At 37.0% G+C, this 14,916-nt stretch overlaps 1 protein-coding gene across 1 annotated transcript in view; it reads right to left on the reverse strand.

The window, feature by feature from the left end:
- Rme-8 (receptor mediated endocytosis 8) overlaps positions 1–14,916 on the reverse strand; it is a 251,427-nt gene that overhangs the window by 200,512 nt on the left and 35,999 nt on the right. The window contains exons 3-4 of the mRNA XM_089095924.1: positions 14,658–14,858; positions 4,000–4,142 (exon numbers count right to left, since the gene is read on the reverse strand). Coding sequence (XP_088952050.1) covers positions 4,000–4,142; positions 14,658–14,858 — 344 coding nt within the window. The remainder of the gene's footprint in view (positions 1–3,999; positions 4,143–14,657; positions 14,859–14,916) is intronic.

Genomic DNA, 14,916 nt, shown 5'->3' on the forward strand with positions numbered 1-14,916 from the left:
CACTTTAAAAGACAATATTTTCATTTATCATTCTTCGAATTTCAATTTTACTTCTGGTCTTGTTTTCACTGATCTTTCTGATCACTTCCCTATTTATGTTTCACTTTTTGTGCCTCAAACTGAGATTGCTGTGGATGAGCTGGGTGAGTCTTCTTTTAGAACTTCCACAGATGAAGAAATTTCTAATTTAATACATAGTCTTCAGAGTAATGATTGCTCTAGTGTTCTTGATGCTAATGATGTTGATTGTGCAACGAATTTATTTTTGTGTCGTATGGGAGCTCTGTTGGATAAGCATTGTCCTCTTAGAAAGAGGCCAAGGAATTCCATACCCAAATGTCCATGGATGTCTAGAGGTCTGATCAATGCTGCACATATGAAGGCGTCTCTGTTCAAGGCTGCATGTAAAAGTAAGACACAGGATGATCTTTTGAAGTATAAACTTTATAAAAATGTGCTTACTTCTTCAGTACGTGCCGCCAAAAAGCTATATTTTTCGCGTCGAATTGATGAGTGTAAGGGGAATTTGCGAAAGGTTTGGACTGTCGTTAATGAAGCTCTTTCCCGCAAGAAACTCAAACAGTCCCCCCCTTGTCGTTAAAGGAAAGCTGGTGGATCTTTCGTGGACAAAAGTTCTTTAGCAAGCGCCTTCAATTCGTATTTCACCTCACTTCCTTCAGTTCCTAATCCAGTCTAGAGCAGAGTAAGTAGTTTTCCCTTATCAAAAACGTCATTTTTCCTTTTCCCATGCCGTGATACTTAAATTTCTGATAGCATTTTTCAGCTTTCAAGTAGCTGTTCAGTTGATGGTTTTGGTTTGAGCTGTAATGTTCTTAAAAAAATGATCAGTTTGTTTCTAACCCCCTCTCACATACAAGTAACCTATCTCTTTCTTCTGGTGTTTTTCCTCATTTATTTAAAGTTTCTAATGTTGTACCTTTGTTTAAAAAAGGTGATTCATCTCTAATTTCAAACTATAGACCTATTTCTCTCCTTCCTGTGATTTCTAAGGTTGTTGAAAAAGTAGTGTATTGTAGACTCTCTTCATTTGTATTTAGTACTCATACGACTGCAGGTAATTCTCTCATAACTAACCGTCAGTATGGCTTTCGTCGCAGTTTTTCTACCTTGCATGCACTTTCAGATGCAACAGAGTTTGTGCGCGTTAACCTTGACAAGGGCTTGTGTGTTTTGGGTCTATTTCTTGACTTTTCAAAGGCATTTGATATGGTCGTTCACTCTGTTCTTTTCTCTAAATTATCTTCATTTGGAGTGCATGGAGTCCCACTTGAATGGTTTAGGTCTTACCTCTCAGGGAGATCTCAGTATGTTTCGGTTAATGGTATTTCTTCCTCTTCCTTACCTATTGTGAAAGGTGTCCCACAGGGCTCTGTGCTTGGACCACTTTTGTTTTTAATTTATATTAATGATCTTGTTGATGGTCTTCATCCCCTTGTGCACCCTATTCTTTTTGCTGATAACAGTAACTTTTTCATTGCTGCATAGGACCTGCCATCTGCCACTTTCCTAGCTCAAAGTCTTCTTGATAAAGTAAAAGATTGGTGCTTGTCAAATGGTATGACTCTCAACAACCAAAAAAGTGCCATTGTACACTTTAGAGCCCCTTATTGTATGAGAGACGCAAGGGAGCCAACCATCCTGATTTATGAGAACGATATTATACCGCAAGCTACTATCGTGAAATTTCTTGGTGGGTATCTTGACTATTTTCTTTCTTTTAAACCCCATATAACTCATACCCGTTCCCTTGTCTCCGCCAATCTTCAATGTTATACAGGGTTAACTCATTTCTTCCCCCAGATGTTATGCTTTCTCTTTATTATGCTTTTATTTTTCCTTACCTTTCTTATTGCTGTTCTGTCTGGGGTAGTACCAATAAATCTCTTCTCTGCTCACTTCAAAGAGCCCATAATAGGGAAGTGAAGGCTACTTTTTTTCTACCTCGTTTTTACCCTTCCTCTGATCTTTATACTGATACCGGAATAGCTCTGATGGATCGTATTGTGGGTAAAAGTTACCTTCATTAAGCCAATTCTATTTTTCTAGGTACACTTCCACCATCTCTGTAGTAAATTTTCTTTCTGTCAGGCTCAGGTAGGTACTCTTCTTTTTTACGTTGCTCTTATCTCAGATTCATTTTACCTAAGCGATCATCAACAGCAGGTCAGAGGTCTCCTGTTTATCAATCTATTTTACTATGGAACTCCATCCCTCCTGATGTCCCTCTTTCTCTTTCTGCAAAGGCAGTTTCTCACTGGGTATTTCCAGTATAGTATTTTCCCCCTTTTTTCTTCTTTTTTTTTGCATTCCATCCACATTTATATTTCATTTACATCCACATTTACATCCACATTGTCTTTTTTTTCATTCAATATACTTCTCTGATTTTTTTTTTTTTTTTTTTTTTTTTATTTAATCCTAATTTTCAATATATTCTTCGTTTATATATTTTTTTTCATTTATTTGTGAAGTTTCCTGTTCATTCTCCTATTTTCATAAATGTCTATTGATCAATTTTTTTTTTTCTTTTTTTTCTTTTTTTTTTCTTTTTTCTTTTTTTTTATGTGCTTTATAATAGTGTCTTATTTGTTTTGTTGGCCCTTTACAATCTGAGCTTCTTGGGCGTGTATAAATTTTAAGTTTTTAATTGTTTTTTTTTTTAGTATTAATAAGTTGATTGATTGATTGATTGATTGAATGCCGAAGATTGCACTTTTCGGCCAACCGTCTAGGGTTAAACGGAAAGCAGGTCGTCCTCGGTTGGGATGGGAGAATGTTGCAAGGAAAGATTTACGAGAAATGGGAACTTCCTGAGAGGGTGTAATGAGAGGGAAGCTATGAATAGATTGGGATGGAGAAAGAGCGTGCGTAGATGTGATGCCCTCAGGCAGCTAGGTGCAGCGGTGAGTTGTTAGTAGTAGTAGCAATAATGGTATGATGTATGCCCAGATATTTTTTTTCTGATTTTTACAAAAATAGTAGTTACTTACCTGAATATAGCACTAGGAATCTGGTCGAGTAGAGGCAGAGTGCTAGGGTAGGATTTGCTAGTCATCATTTGCGACTGACTCTTCAGAATGTGCTTCCAGCGAGTATTAAGCTGATTAAGCCGAGTATGAAGCTGAGCACTTACAGCAATTTAACAAAAGGTTAATGAAGTATTTTTGGGGAAGAGAGGATGAGGGGCCGTAGTTTGTATGTTTATCTTTTATTGAAAAGGATGGATTGATTTTTGATTTTGATTTTTCTTGTTTCTCTTCTTTTTTTTTTATTAGAATGATTCAGTTGAATTGTTGATATTGATTATTATAGCCGTCCGTCTTCCGAGCTCTGTTTCTTCTTGGATGGCTACTTGTTAAATGATTATATCGTGTATTGTTTTTTTTTTTTAAATAAAGCTTAATTCAAAAGTTACGTTTAACTCGAATCAAAAAGAATTAATTCCATTAAAGTATGTCAAGAAAATTCTTCAGTGTTGAGCAATAAGCTTAAACAATCTTATTTTTCTTTTTGAGGCTACAATTTGCTGGAAAGAGAAGTAGCATGCCTTTTGGCTGTGAATCGAAATAGAAGCGTAACGAAAATTTAACCAAGCGAAGACCCCTTTTTTCACAAGGCGACATGACATTCCAATCGCGAATGAAAATTCAGTTCCTTTCAGACTTTACTCTGACCTCCAGCCACTATATTATTCTAAAGCATTATTTTATGTCTTATATGCATTTAATTTTTTTTTGTTTCTTTCTATGCACCACCTACCACAAGGCCGCATCCAGGGGGCGGGAGTACCCGGTTTCAACCCCCCCCCCCCCCCCAAAAAAAAAACTTGTCCCACTCATACAATATTAACAAAAATACACGTAAATAGATATGTGTTGTGCTTTGTGAGTTATTTTTTGTAGCCCCCCTTCCCGAACAAAAATCAAGGATACGGCCCTGATCTAGCCCTTGACTTATATGTCTTGAAAGAAGACTTACGAGAACTTCCCAAGTCTCTTATATCTGTATACATCAGTGCTCAGGAGGTCATCCGACACCTTCAGCTGTAGACCGACACAGCTTGCTGCTAACTCGACCATTTTACTAATTATTTCAGTTTTGCGATCTGACGAGAACATATACTGAAAAAGAAAATTTCATCAAAATCATCGAGATGACCAAAAAGACAAAATTACATGGAATATTGTAAGGCACAGATTTCAGATAGGGTTAGCAAAGGTATAAGCTGGGCAAATGAATTATCACAATTCCACGTTGCCAAATACGAGCCGGAATGGTCGTTTCGGCTGCGGAGACTTTGAAGCATGTATATTAAAATGTTTACGGCCTGAGTTAGGTAAGTTTGCAAGCTGGAATGAAGAAATTTTGTTTTAGAAGAAAATATGAAACGCTGATCTGAACAGACTTGATCAACTTCCCTTGAAGCGATTTGACCTTTTAATATAAGGATTTCATTACTTACATAGTTTTAAAAGAGTTTGTAAAGTTTCTATTGTTGATGTCATCATGAGAAATGAAATCGTAACAGCAAAATAGCGAATCTGGAACTGAATTTCTTTTTCTAGACTAACAAAAACGTACAAAACTCAGTTCAAACTGAATTTCTTTTTCTAGACTAACAAAAACGTACAAAACTCAGTTCAAACTGAATTTCTTTTTCTAGACTAACAAAAACGTACAAAACTCAGTTCAAACTCAGTTCAAACTGAATTTCTTTTTCTAGACTAACAAAAACGTACAAAACTCAGTTCAAACTCAGTTCAAATGAACTGAGTTTTTCGATGAATTCTCATTCTCAAGTGAATAAATAAACACGGCAAATAATTTAGCGAAAAAAGCGTCTATTTTTAAAGCAGTAAAGATAAATTCAAATAATAAAAGTTTGCCTCTATTCATCAATAGAAAAAAGTTATTTACTTTCATCAATGTTACGCATTTAGAACTGTTTATTAATTTTGTATATATTTTTTTTTTTTTGTAAATAAAATTGTCAGTTCGAAACCATTGCTGAAAAAATATGTAAAAAAAAAAATAGATGCTCTACATATAAAAGAATACTGTCAAAACAAACATATTTGCACAAACAGTGGTGTGTGCGATGGGGGGAGGGGGGGTATCTAAGATTTCTATATGATTTCTTTCATAGAAGGAAATTAGTTTCGTTGAAAAGGAGCTATCTATCTTGATAAAAGAAATGCATACGAAATCAAAAACAGATTATGAAATGAATATGTGGAATGAATAAATTACAATGTTTTCTTTAAATGACGTATACATAACACAGAAATACAAAGCTTCGTAAAAATATATTCAGTAATTACACATTCAAAAAGAAGGTGAAAACAGCCCTACATTATTACATGAAACAGAATAAGTCTACGAATAACGAGAAACAGAATAACGAGAAACTAAAACAATTAAGCATTCATTCAGTGAGGGATTAGCAGATAATAGCAGCATGTTGGTAAGAGGGGCACGGACACGGGGTGAGATGTTAGCTAAGTAATAATTGATACTCTTCAGGATAATTCTAAGGATATAAGAGGCTTAGATACACTCAAGTCGGAAACTTAGGGGGAAAGAGGCGAGTCAGACCTTCCTATTGCTCCTTTTCTTGTATTCGAGTTTTCTATGATGATTTCACCGACGGAAAAAACATATTACATAAATATAAAACGTCAGAAAAACAATGTAAAATAAACTTAAAAGTTAAAGAAGTAAAAGTAAAAAAGTAAAAAAGGTAAAAATATAAAAAGGTAAAAAGTAAAAGATCAACTAAAAAGGAACGACGAGTTATCATAGTTTTTTTTTCTTTTTTTTCTTGCCTATACTGAGTAGTTTTTTTTTCAAATTTTTTAGCTGGTATACTACCTTTTATTCAGGTTAAACAAGTCTTTCACAACCATTCTAGAATAAAACCAGTTACATAAAAAAACACTTTGTGCCCACATCGTTCTTTACTTAGGCAACGCTAGCGCGCTGCCTAAGTAAAGAACGATGTGGGCGCAATGTGTATTTTTTTTTGGGGGGGGGGTTCTCCATACCCGGGAACTTCGTATCGAAAAAGTTGTCGTAGAAACTTCGAAAAGGGCTCATTCGATTGGAAATTGGAGTGGCTAGTGCCCTTTTTAGTAGTCGAAAGTGATTGGAGAGAAACTAGCCCCCCCCCCACGCCCATAATTCCCCCGAACGAACCCAATCAAAATTTTGATGAAGCCATTTTGTTCAGCGTAGTTGATTTCCAGATAGAAAATATGTTTTTAAGGAGGACACTCCTCCTAAACCTTCAGGGCAAGGCATTTAAGTTATGCCCTGGGGGCATATAAGGTTTTTATAGACGGTAGTGTCGTAGAAACTTATAGAAATGCTCATTCGATTGGAAATTCAAAGAGCTAGTGCCTTTTTTAATAGTCAAAAGTGATTGGAGGGCGACTAGCCCCATTCGATTGGAAATTCAAAGGGCTAGTACCCTTTTTAATAGTCGAAAGTGATTGGAGGGCAACTAGCCTTCCCGCCACACCCATCATTCCCCCAAACAAATACAATAAAAATTTTGAGGTAAACATATTGATCAGCATAATTGATTTCCAGATAAAAAACACTTTTTTGACGAGGAAATTCCCCCACAGCCCTCAGGGCAAGGAATATAAGTCATGCCCTGGGGACATGTAATTTTTTTATTGAAAATTTAGACGTAAAAACTTGAAAAGGGGCTCATTCGATTTGAAACTCAAAGGGCTAGTACCCTTTTTGATAGTCAAAAGTGATTAGAGGGCAACTAACCCCCCTCTCACGCCCACCTTTTCCCCAAACACATCCAATCAAAATTTTTAGATAGCCAGTTCATTCAACGTAGTTGAAAGTTTTGGAAATTAGGTCTTTAAGGATGACAACCTTTCCCCCCACAGCCCTCAAGGCAAGGGTTGTACGTTATGCCCTGGGAGCATATAATGTTTGTATTGAAAGCTTTGTCATAGAAACCTCAAAAGGTCTCATTCAATTGGACATTGAAAGGGCTAGTGCCTTTTTTAATAGTCGAAAGTGATTGGATAGCGACTAACGCCCCTCTCACGCCCATCATTTTCCCAATCACATCAAATTACAATTTTTAAATACCCATTCTCTTCAACGTAGTTGAAAGTTCTGGAAATTAGGTCTTTTAGGATAACCCCCTCAGAGCCCTCAGTGGAAGGTTTGTAAGTTATGCCCTGGGGCATATAAAGTTTTTATTGAAAGCGCTGTCATAGAAACATCAAAAGAGCTCATTCAATCGGAAATTGAAAGGGCTAGTGCCTTTTTTGATAGTTGAAAGTGATTGGATAGCGACTAACACCCCTCTCACGCTCACCATTTTCCAAAACACATCCAATTAAAATTTTGAGATATCCATTTTGTTCAACATAGTTGAATGTTCTGGAAATTAGGTCTTTTAGGATGATAACCCCCTCAGAGCCCTCAGTGCAAGGGTTGTAAGTTATGCCCTGGGGGCATATAAGGTTTATATAGAAAGTTGTTGCCCAAATCATAGGCAGCGCGATCGCGCTGCCTAAGTAAAGAACAGTGACACTCGAGAACGAGACAAGAAATGGGGACTAAGTAAAGAGGAGGACACTCCCCAACAGTCCTCAAGGAAAGGGTTTTAATTTATGCCCTGGGGGCATAAAAGAACGATGTTTGGCACAATGTATTATTTATTATTTTTTTCCTTTAGAGCAGGCCACTTCGTATCGAAGACAAATTGACGTAGAAACTTCGAGAAGCGCTCATTCAATTGAAAACTGGAGTGACTTGTGCCCTTTTTAATAGTCGAAAGTGATTGGAAGTTGACTAACACCCCTTCCATGCTCACCATTTCCCGAAACACATCCAATCAAAATTTTGAGATAGCCATTTTGTTCGGCGTAGTTGATTTCCAGATAGAAATTAAGTTTTTAGGGCAAGGTTCAAGCCTTCAGGGCAAGGGTTGAAAGTTATGCCCTGGGGGCATATAAGGTTTTTCATTGAAGGCGTTGTCGTAGAAACTTTAAAAAAGGCTCATTCGATTGGAAATTCTAAGGTCTAGTGCCCTTTTCAATAGTACAAAGTGATTAGAGGGCAACTAACCCGCCTCTCATGTACACATTTTCCCCAAACACATCTAATCAAAACTTTGAGATAGCCATTTTATTCAACGCAGTTTTAAACTCTGGAAATTAAGTCTTTGAGGATGACAGCCCCCCACAGCCCTCGGGTCAAGGGCTGTCACTTATGCCCTGAGGTTATATACGGTTTGTATATAATGCGTTGTCGTAGAAACTTCAAAAAGGGCTCATTTACTTGAGCACTGAGTTGGCCAGTGCCCTTTTTAACAGACAAAAGTGGTTGGAAGACAACTAGCACCCCTTTCACTCCTACATTTTCCCCAAACACATCCAATAAAGATAGCCATTTTATTCTACGCAGTTCAAAGTTCAGGACATTATACCTTTGAGCAGGGCACTCCCTCCACAGTCTTCAGGGCAAGGGTTATAAGTTATGCCCTTGGGTTATATAAGGTTTTTATTGAAATCTGTGTCGTAGAAACTTGAAAAAGGGCTCATTCGACTGGAAATTCAAAGGGCTAGTGCCCTTTTTAATAGTCGAAAGTGATTTGAAGGCAACTAACCCCCCTCTCACGCCCATCTTTTCTCCAAACATATCCAATCAAAAATTTAGATAGCCATTTTGTTCAGCGTAGTTGATTTCCAGATAGAAAATATGTTTTTGAGGAGGACACTCTCCCACAACCCTCGGGGCAAGGGTTTTAAGTTATACCCGGGGGCATATAAGTTTTTTACAGAAAGCGCTGTCGAAAACATTTCATAAAAGGCTCATTCAATTGGAAATTCAAAGGGCTGGTGCCCTTTTTAATAGTCGAAAGTGATTTGAAGGCAACTAACCCCCCTCTCACGCCCATCTTTTCTCCAAACACATCCAATCAATATATTAGGCAGCGCGCTAGCGCTGCCTAAAACAAATATCAGGCCAAACTATAAATTCTTAAAAAACGAAAAGATTTGAAATATTACTTTCTTTTTCTCTGAAAAGACTATGTCAATATAAAACGAACAAAAATTAATTAAAAAAAACTTTTTCCACAAAATAAGTTTTTCAACGATAAGTAAAGAACTCATAAACGAAAAATGAGCAAAAATAGAATCAAATAATCTACCAAGCGTGAAACTACCACATATCCACATACCACATAGTTGGGCTCAAAACCCCTATGCCTTTCCAAGACCAGAACATAATTTGCACTTTACTGAAAAAAATATAAATGTTCTTACTTTTATAACTTTAATAAATCAAATAATACTAACATTCTGATTACTAAATACCAGTATATGTGTATTAAACTGACAATGCATATTCATTAGTATTTTTTTCAGTAAAGTGCAAATTATGTTCTGGCCTTGGAAAGGCATATGGGTTTTGAGCCCAACTTTTGTTAATTTTGCTCGTTTTGAGTTTGACACGGTTATTTATTGTAATTTCTGTTCTTTTGGGTTTCATTTATTTATCGATGCTGATTTGTGGTAGTTTCACGCTTGGTAGAATATTTGATTTTATTTTTCTCATTTTTTGTTTAATGGAGTTCTTTACTTTTCTTTGAAAAACTTATTTGTGGAAAAAGTTTTTTTTTAATTAATATAAATAAAAACCTATTAAACTCAAGCCTATAGAAATAAAGCTTATATAATTATAGGCTACAGTTTAATAGCAATAGTTCAACTATAGTTAAATAATAGCTCAACTAAGTTCAGTCGAAAATCCTCCCACATAGCCCCCCGTTCCACAAGAAAATCCCCCTTGAAAGACGTTTGTACTCTTCCCAATAACCAATACTAAGTGTAAACATTGGGCAAAGTTAATAGCTTGCAGCCCTTCCCCCGGGTACTCTGAGGGGTCAAGTCATCCTCAAGGACATAGTTATTCGATTCTTAGACTATGCTGAAAAAATTGGCTATCTCTAAATTTTGATCGGGTGATTTCGGGGAAATGAGTGAAGGGGGGGGGGCTAGCTACCCTCTAATATTTTTGGTCACTTAAAAAGAGCACTAGAACTTTTGATTTCCGATCAAATGAGCCGTCTCTCAATCTTCTACGACCACTCCTTCAATACGGCCGCCTCTGGGGAAAACAAACAAACAAAAAGGGCACTAGAACTTTTGATTTCTGATTAAATGAGCCGTCTCTCGATCTTCTACAACCACTGCTTCAAAACGACGTTGTTTTGTTTGTTTTCCATGGGGAAAACAAACAAACAAAAAAAGACGAATAAACAAACGAATAAACACACATCCGTGATCTTTCTTCCGGCAAAAAATGCAAAATTCCATATTTTTGTACATAGGGGCTAGAAACATCTACAATAGGGTTCTCTGGTATCCTGAATCTGATGGTGTCATTTCCATGAAGATTACTTGATGTTTGGGGTATTCCCCCTTTCCAAAAAATTGGAAAATTTTCTCAGGCTCGTAACTTGTGATGGGTAACATTAAATTTGATGAATTTTACATATTTTGAATAAGCATCAAAATTCGCTTCTTTTTATGGATCTATTGTTATCAAGACTCCGTTTCTTAAGAGTTTCGGCTGCTATTGAGCCGCATCGCTTCTTACTTTCAGTTTGTTACCACCAACTGTTTGATTGGATGAGTACCCTACTGGTTTTAAACTGGTCTCTTCGAATTATTGGCTAAATTCATTTTCAGAAATATTGGTCGACCCTCGGGATTTTTTTTTTTTATAACTACCCTAGCTTAAAAAAAGAAAAATATCTAAATCTAATAATAATTTAAAATTATTTTACTCTATAATAAAATTTACATCACACATATTTTAATTGCCCCCTGTTCTGCCAATTTGGGCGAAAATTAGCCCAATTGGGCTATAGATTAGTGAGAATTAGGTAAAAACTAGCTCAATAACAGAAAAAATAGCGCAATGGCCTATGAATATTTGCCATTTCATTAAATGGCAAATAATAGAAAAACACCTGGTATACACGATTATCCCAGTCTAAAGATGATTTCCTCGCTAAAAAAAAAACATCAACAGACCTACCCTGTGCATTGAGGGGGAGGGAAGATAAGAGGAACACCCCCGCTAGGAAAACTGAAAATTGAAGGTCAGAAAATGTTCTTACAATACTTTTTTTTGTAATACAACTCATTCATTTCTAGCGTTCTTTTGGAGTTTTGTTTTCAAAACAAAAGATTGATTTTTTTTATGAGTTAATTAATGTGGCGCATGATTTCTTACTTTTGATTTGCAGAGGAACCAAAAACAAAAGATACTACATGGCTGTCCAAAATAAGAACGTATTTCGGCAAAAAACACAAAGGTTCGACGAATTACAGTTTGATGCGAGAGGAAAATGATACAGTTGTGAGATCTGAGATGTGAGAGGAAAATGCTATGTTTTGAATAAAGATGAACTAAAAAGGATACCCTTTATGATTCCAAAAGTGCTCTCAAAGACAAGACTAGTCAATATATCTGGAGCATTTACCATATATGGTGTATATACATGGTATTAATACATCCTGGTGTTATACATGTTGTCAATAGATCTGGAATATTTGGAGCATTTACCCTACAATGCGTATATGTACATATTGTGTATACATGATGTTAATAGCCTATATCATGGTGTTATACATGGTATCAATACATCTGGAGTATTTACCATACACGGTGCGCACACGTAAATGGTGTTAATACGTCATGTTGTTATACATGCAGTCAATACATCTGGAGTATTTACCATACATGGTGCATATGTATATAAGGTGTTAATACATCACGGTGTTACATATAGTGTCAATACAACTGGAGTATTTACCATACAATGTGTATATGTATACATTGTGTATGCATGATCTTAATACATCATGGTGTTAACATTATGTTAATACAACTGGAGTATTCACCATTTACGGTGCATATACCGTATATGGTGTATTTGTTAACATGCTGTTAATGCATCATGGTGTCAATACATCTGGAGTATTTACCATACACAGTGCATATACCATAAATGGTGTATTTTTGGTGTTTTACATGCAGTCAATACGTCAGAAGTACTTACCATACATGGTGTGTATGCATACATGGTGTTAATACATCATGGTGTTATACATGGTGTCAATACAACTGGAGTATTTACCATACAATGTGAATATGTACAAACTGTGTATGCATGATGTTAATACATCATGGTTTTAACATGGTGTCAATACATCTGGAGTATTTACCATACAAGGTACATACACCGTACATAGTGTACTTATTAACATGGTGTTGGTACATCAAATTTTACTAACAGCACCCCTTCCATAAGAACCATATATGCTCCTAGAGCATAACTTACAACGCCTGCCCCCGGGGCCTGGGGGGTTGTGTCGCCACCTGAGTTTCTGTTATCTGACTTTTCAACAATTTTTAACCTTAATGGCTATCTCAAAATTTTTATCGGCTGCATTTGAGGAAAAAGTGGCGTGTGGGGGGGGGGGGCTAGTTGTCCTCCAATCTCTTTTGACTCTCAAAAACAGAACTAGAACTTTCAATTTCCAATCAAATGATCCCTCTCTGAAGTTTTTACGAGCATCCCTTTTTCGTTGTATGGTCTATGAATTATTTAAAAAATGGCTATATCAAATTTCGTATTGGATGGGTTTGAAGAAAACAGGGCGTGAAGGGGGAGGGGGCTAGGTGCCCTCCAATTTCGACTCTTAAAAAATAAACTAGAACTTTCAATTTCAAATCAAGTGAGCCCTCGTTGAAGTTTATACGAGCATCCCTTCCACAAGAACCCTATATGCCCCCAGGTCATAACTTACAACGCCTGTCCCAGGGCCCTTGGGGCTCTGTTGACACCGGAGTTTTTGTTATCTAACCTTAGAACTATTTTTAACAAAATAGCTATCTAAAGATTTTTATCGGATGCATTTGAGAAAAAAGGGCATGGAGGGCTGGTTACCCTCCGATATCTTTTTACGCTTAAAAAGTGAACTAGAACTTTCAATTTCCAATCAAATGATCCCTCCCTGAAGTTTATACGAGTATTTCTTCCATAAGAACCATATATGCCCCAAGGGCATAACTTGTAACCCGTGCCCTGAACACTGTGGGGGGAGTGTCCAGCTCAAAGATATAAGTACCAGAACTTTCAACTACGTTGAGCAAAATGGCTATCTCAAAATTTTGATTGGATGTGTTTAGGGAAATGGTGAGCGTGGAAGCAGTGTTAGTTGCCTTCCAATCACTTTTGACTATTAAAAAGGTTACTAGCCATTTCAATTTCCAATCGAATGAGGCCTATTTGAAGTTTCTACGAAAACGCTTTCTATAAAAAACCTTATATGCCCCCAGGGCAAAACTTACAATCCTTGCCCTGAGGGCTGTAGGGGGGAGGGTGTCATCCTCAAAGACCTAATTTCCAAAATTTTCAACTATGTTGAACAAAATGGCTATCTCAAAATTTTGATGGGATGTCTTTGGGGAAAAGATGGGCGTGAGAAGGGGGGTTAGTCCACTCCAATCACTTTCGACTATTAGAAAGGGCACTAGCCCTTTGAATTTCCAATCGAATGAGCCCTTTTTGAAGTTTTTACGACAAAGCTTTCTATAAATACCTTATATGCCTCCAGGGCATAACTTACAACCCTTGCCCTGAGGGCTGTGGGGGAGTGTCCTCCTCAAAAAAAATTATTTCTATCTGGAAATCAACTACGTAGAACAAAATGGATATCTCAAAATTTGATTGGATGTGTTTGGGAAAATGGTGGGCGTGTAAGGCGTGTTAGTTGCCTTCCAATCACTCTTGACCTTTAAAAAGGGCATCAGAACTCTCAATTTCCAATCGAATGAGCCCCCTTTGAAGTTTATACGACGACCCCTTCCAATTGAAGTGCTTCTGGAAAAAAATAATAATAATAAAACATTGGAGCCGTATGGTCTTTAATATATAAAATATAGCGTTGCCTCTAATATGATAAAACATGCATACAATGACTATGCATGTTTGCATGCATATTATGTAGTTATGCATGTTATGCAGTCAATCCTCCCTACCCCTCTAGGTTGCGACTGCAACTAATTGCAGTCACAACCTGTCGCGACCTTATGCAGTCGCAGACTGCATAACTGCAGTTATGCATGTTATGCAGTCAATCCTCACTACCCCTCTAGGCTGCGACTGCAACTAATTTCGACTGCAATTGCGACTATTTACGGCTATAATACGATTATTTGGACTGTGCCAACTTACAAATGTTACTACTTATGACTTCGACTACGACTACTTGCAACTGCTTGCTATTGCGACCACTCACAACTGTGTCTGCAACTACTTGTGACTGCGACTACTTCTATTTGCAGCTACTTTCAGAAAAATTTGAGAGGGATATTGAACAATACCAAAACGCATTATCTGTATCCTGGTTGTCAAAAGTGCCTATCAGCAATACCTCAGCGACGGCTGAGGGTATCAAGTTGAAACTTTCAAGTCATGTTGACGGGGATGTTGGCAAGTGATCGGAGGTCAACAAACCCCCTCCTACCCCTTGCAGAGGAGTCAATTAGGCTCAGGTAGGGGTAAAAAAAAAGCTTACTAGTCGATCAGCTCCTTTCATTGATACAGTGAACCCTTGTGGATTATCACTCATATTATGTACAGCTTCAATGTCTTTATAATAGTAGCCAGCCATAACTTTTAACGTTGATGCATCTTTACGCTCTAAACCAATGGGTGATGCTTCTAGGACGCAAGGGATTTTTGTATCACTCCAATGCATTTTGTAACCATTGTAAACCTGAAACAGAAACACTACATACACATGTTATTTTGAAGAAAAATATTTAAAAGAAAAA

The sequence above is a fragment of the Artemia sp. Qi Xiang Cuo genome, chromosome 10, assembly GCF_049724085.1.
Source record: "Artemia sp. Qi Xiang Cuo chromosome 10, ASM4972408v1, whole genome shotgun sequence".
Taxonomy (NCBI): Eukaryota; Metazoa; Arthropoda; class Branchiopoda; order Anostraca; family Artemiidae; genus Artemia; species Artemia sp. Qi Xiang Cuo.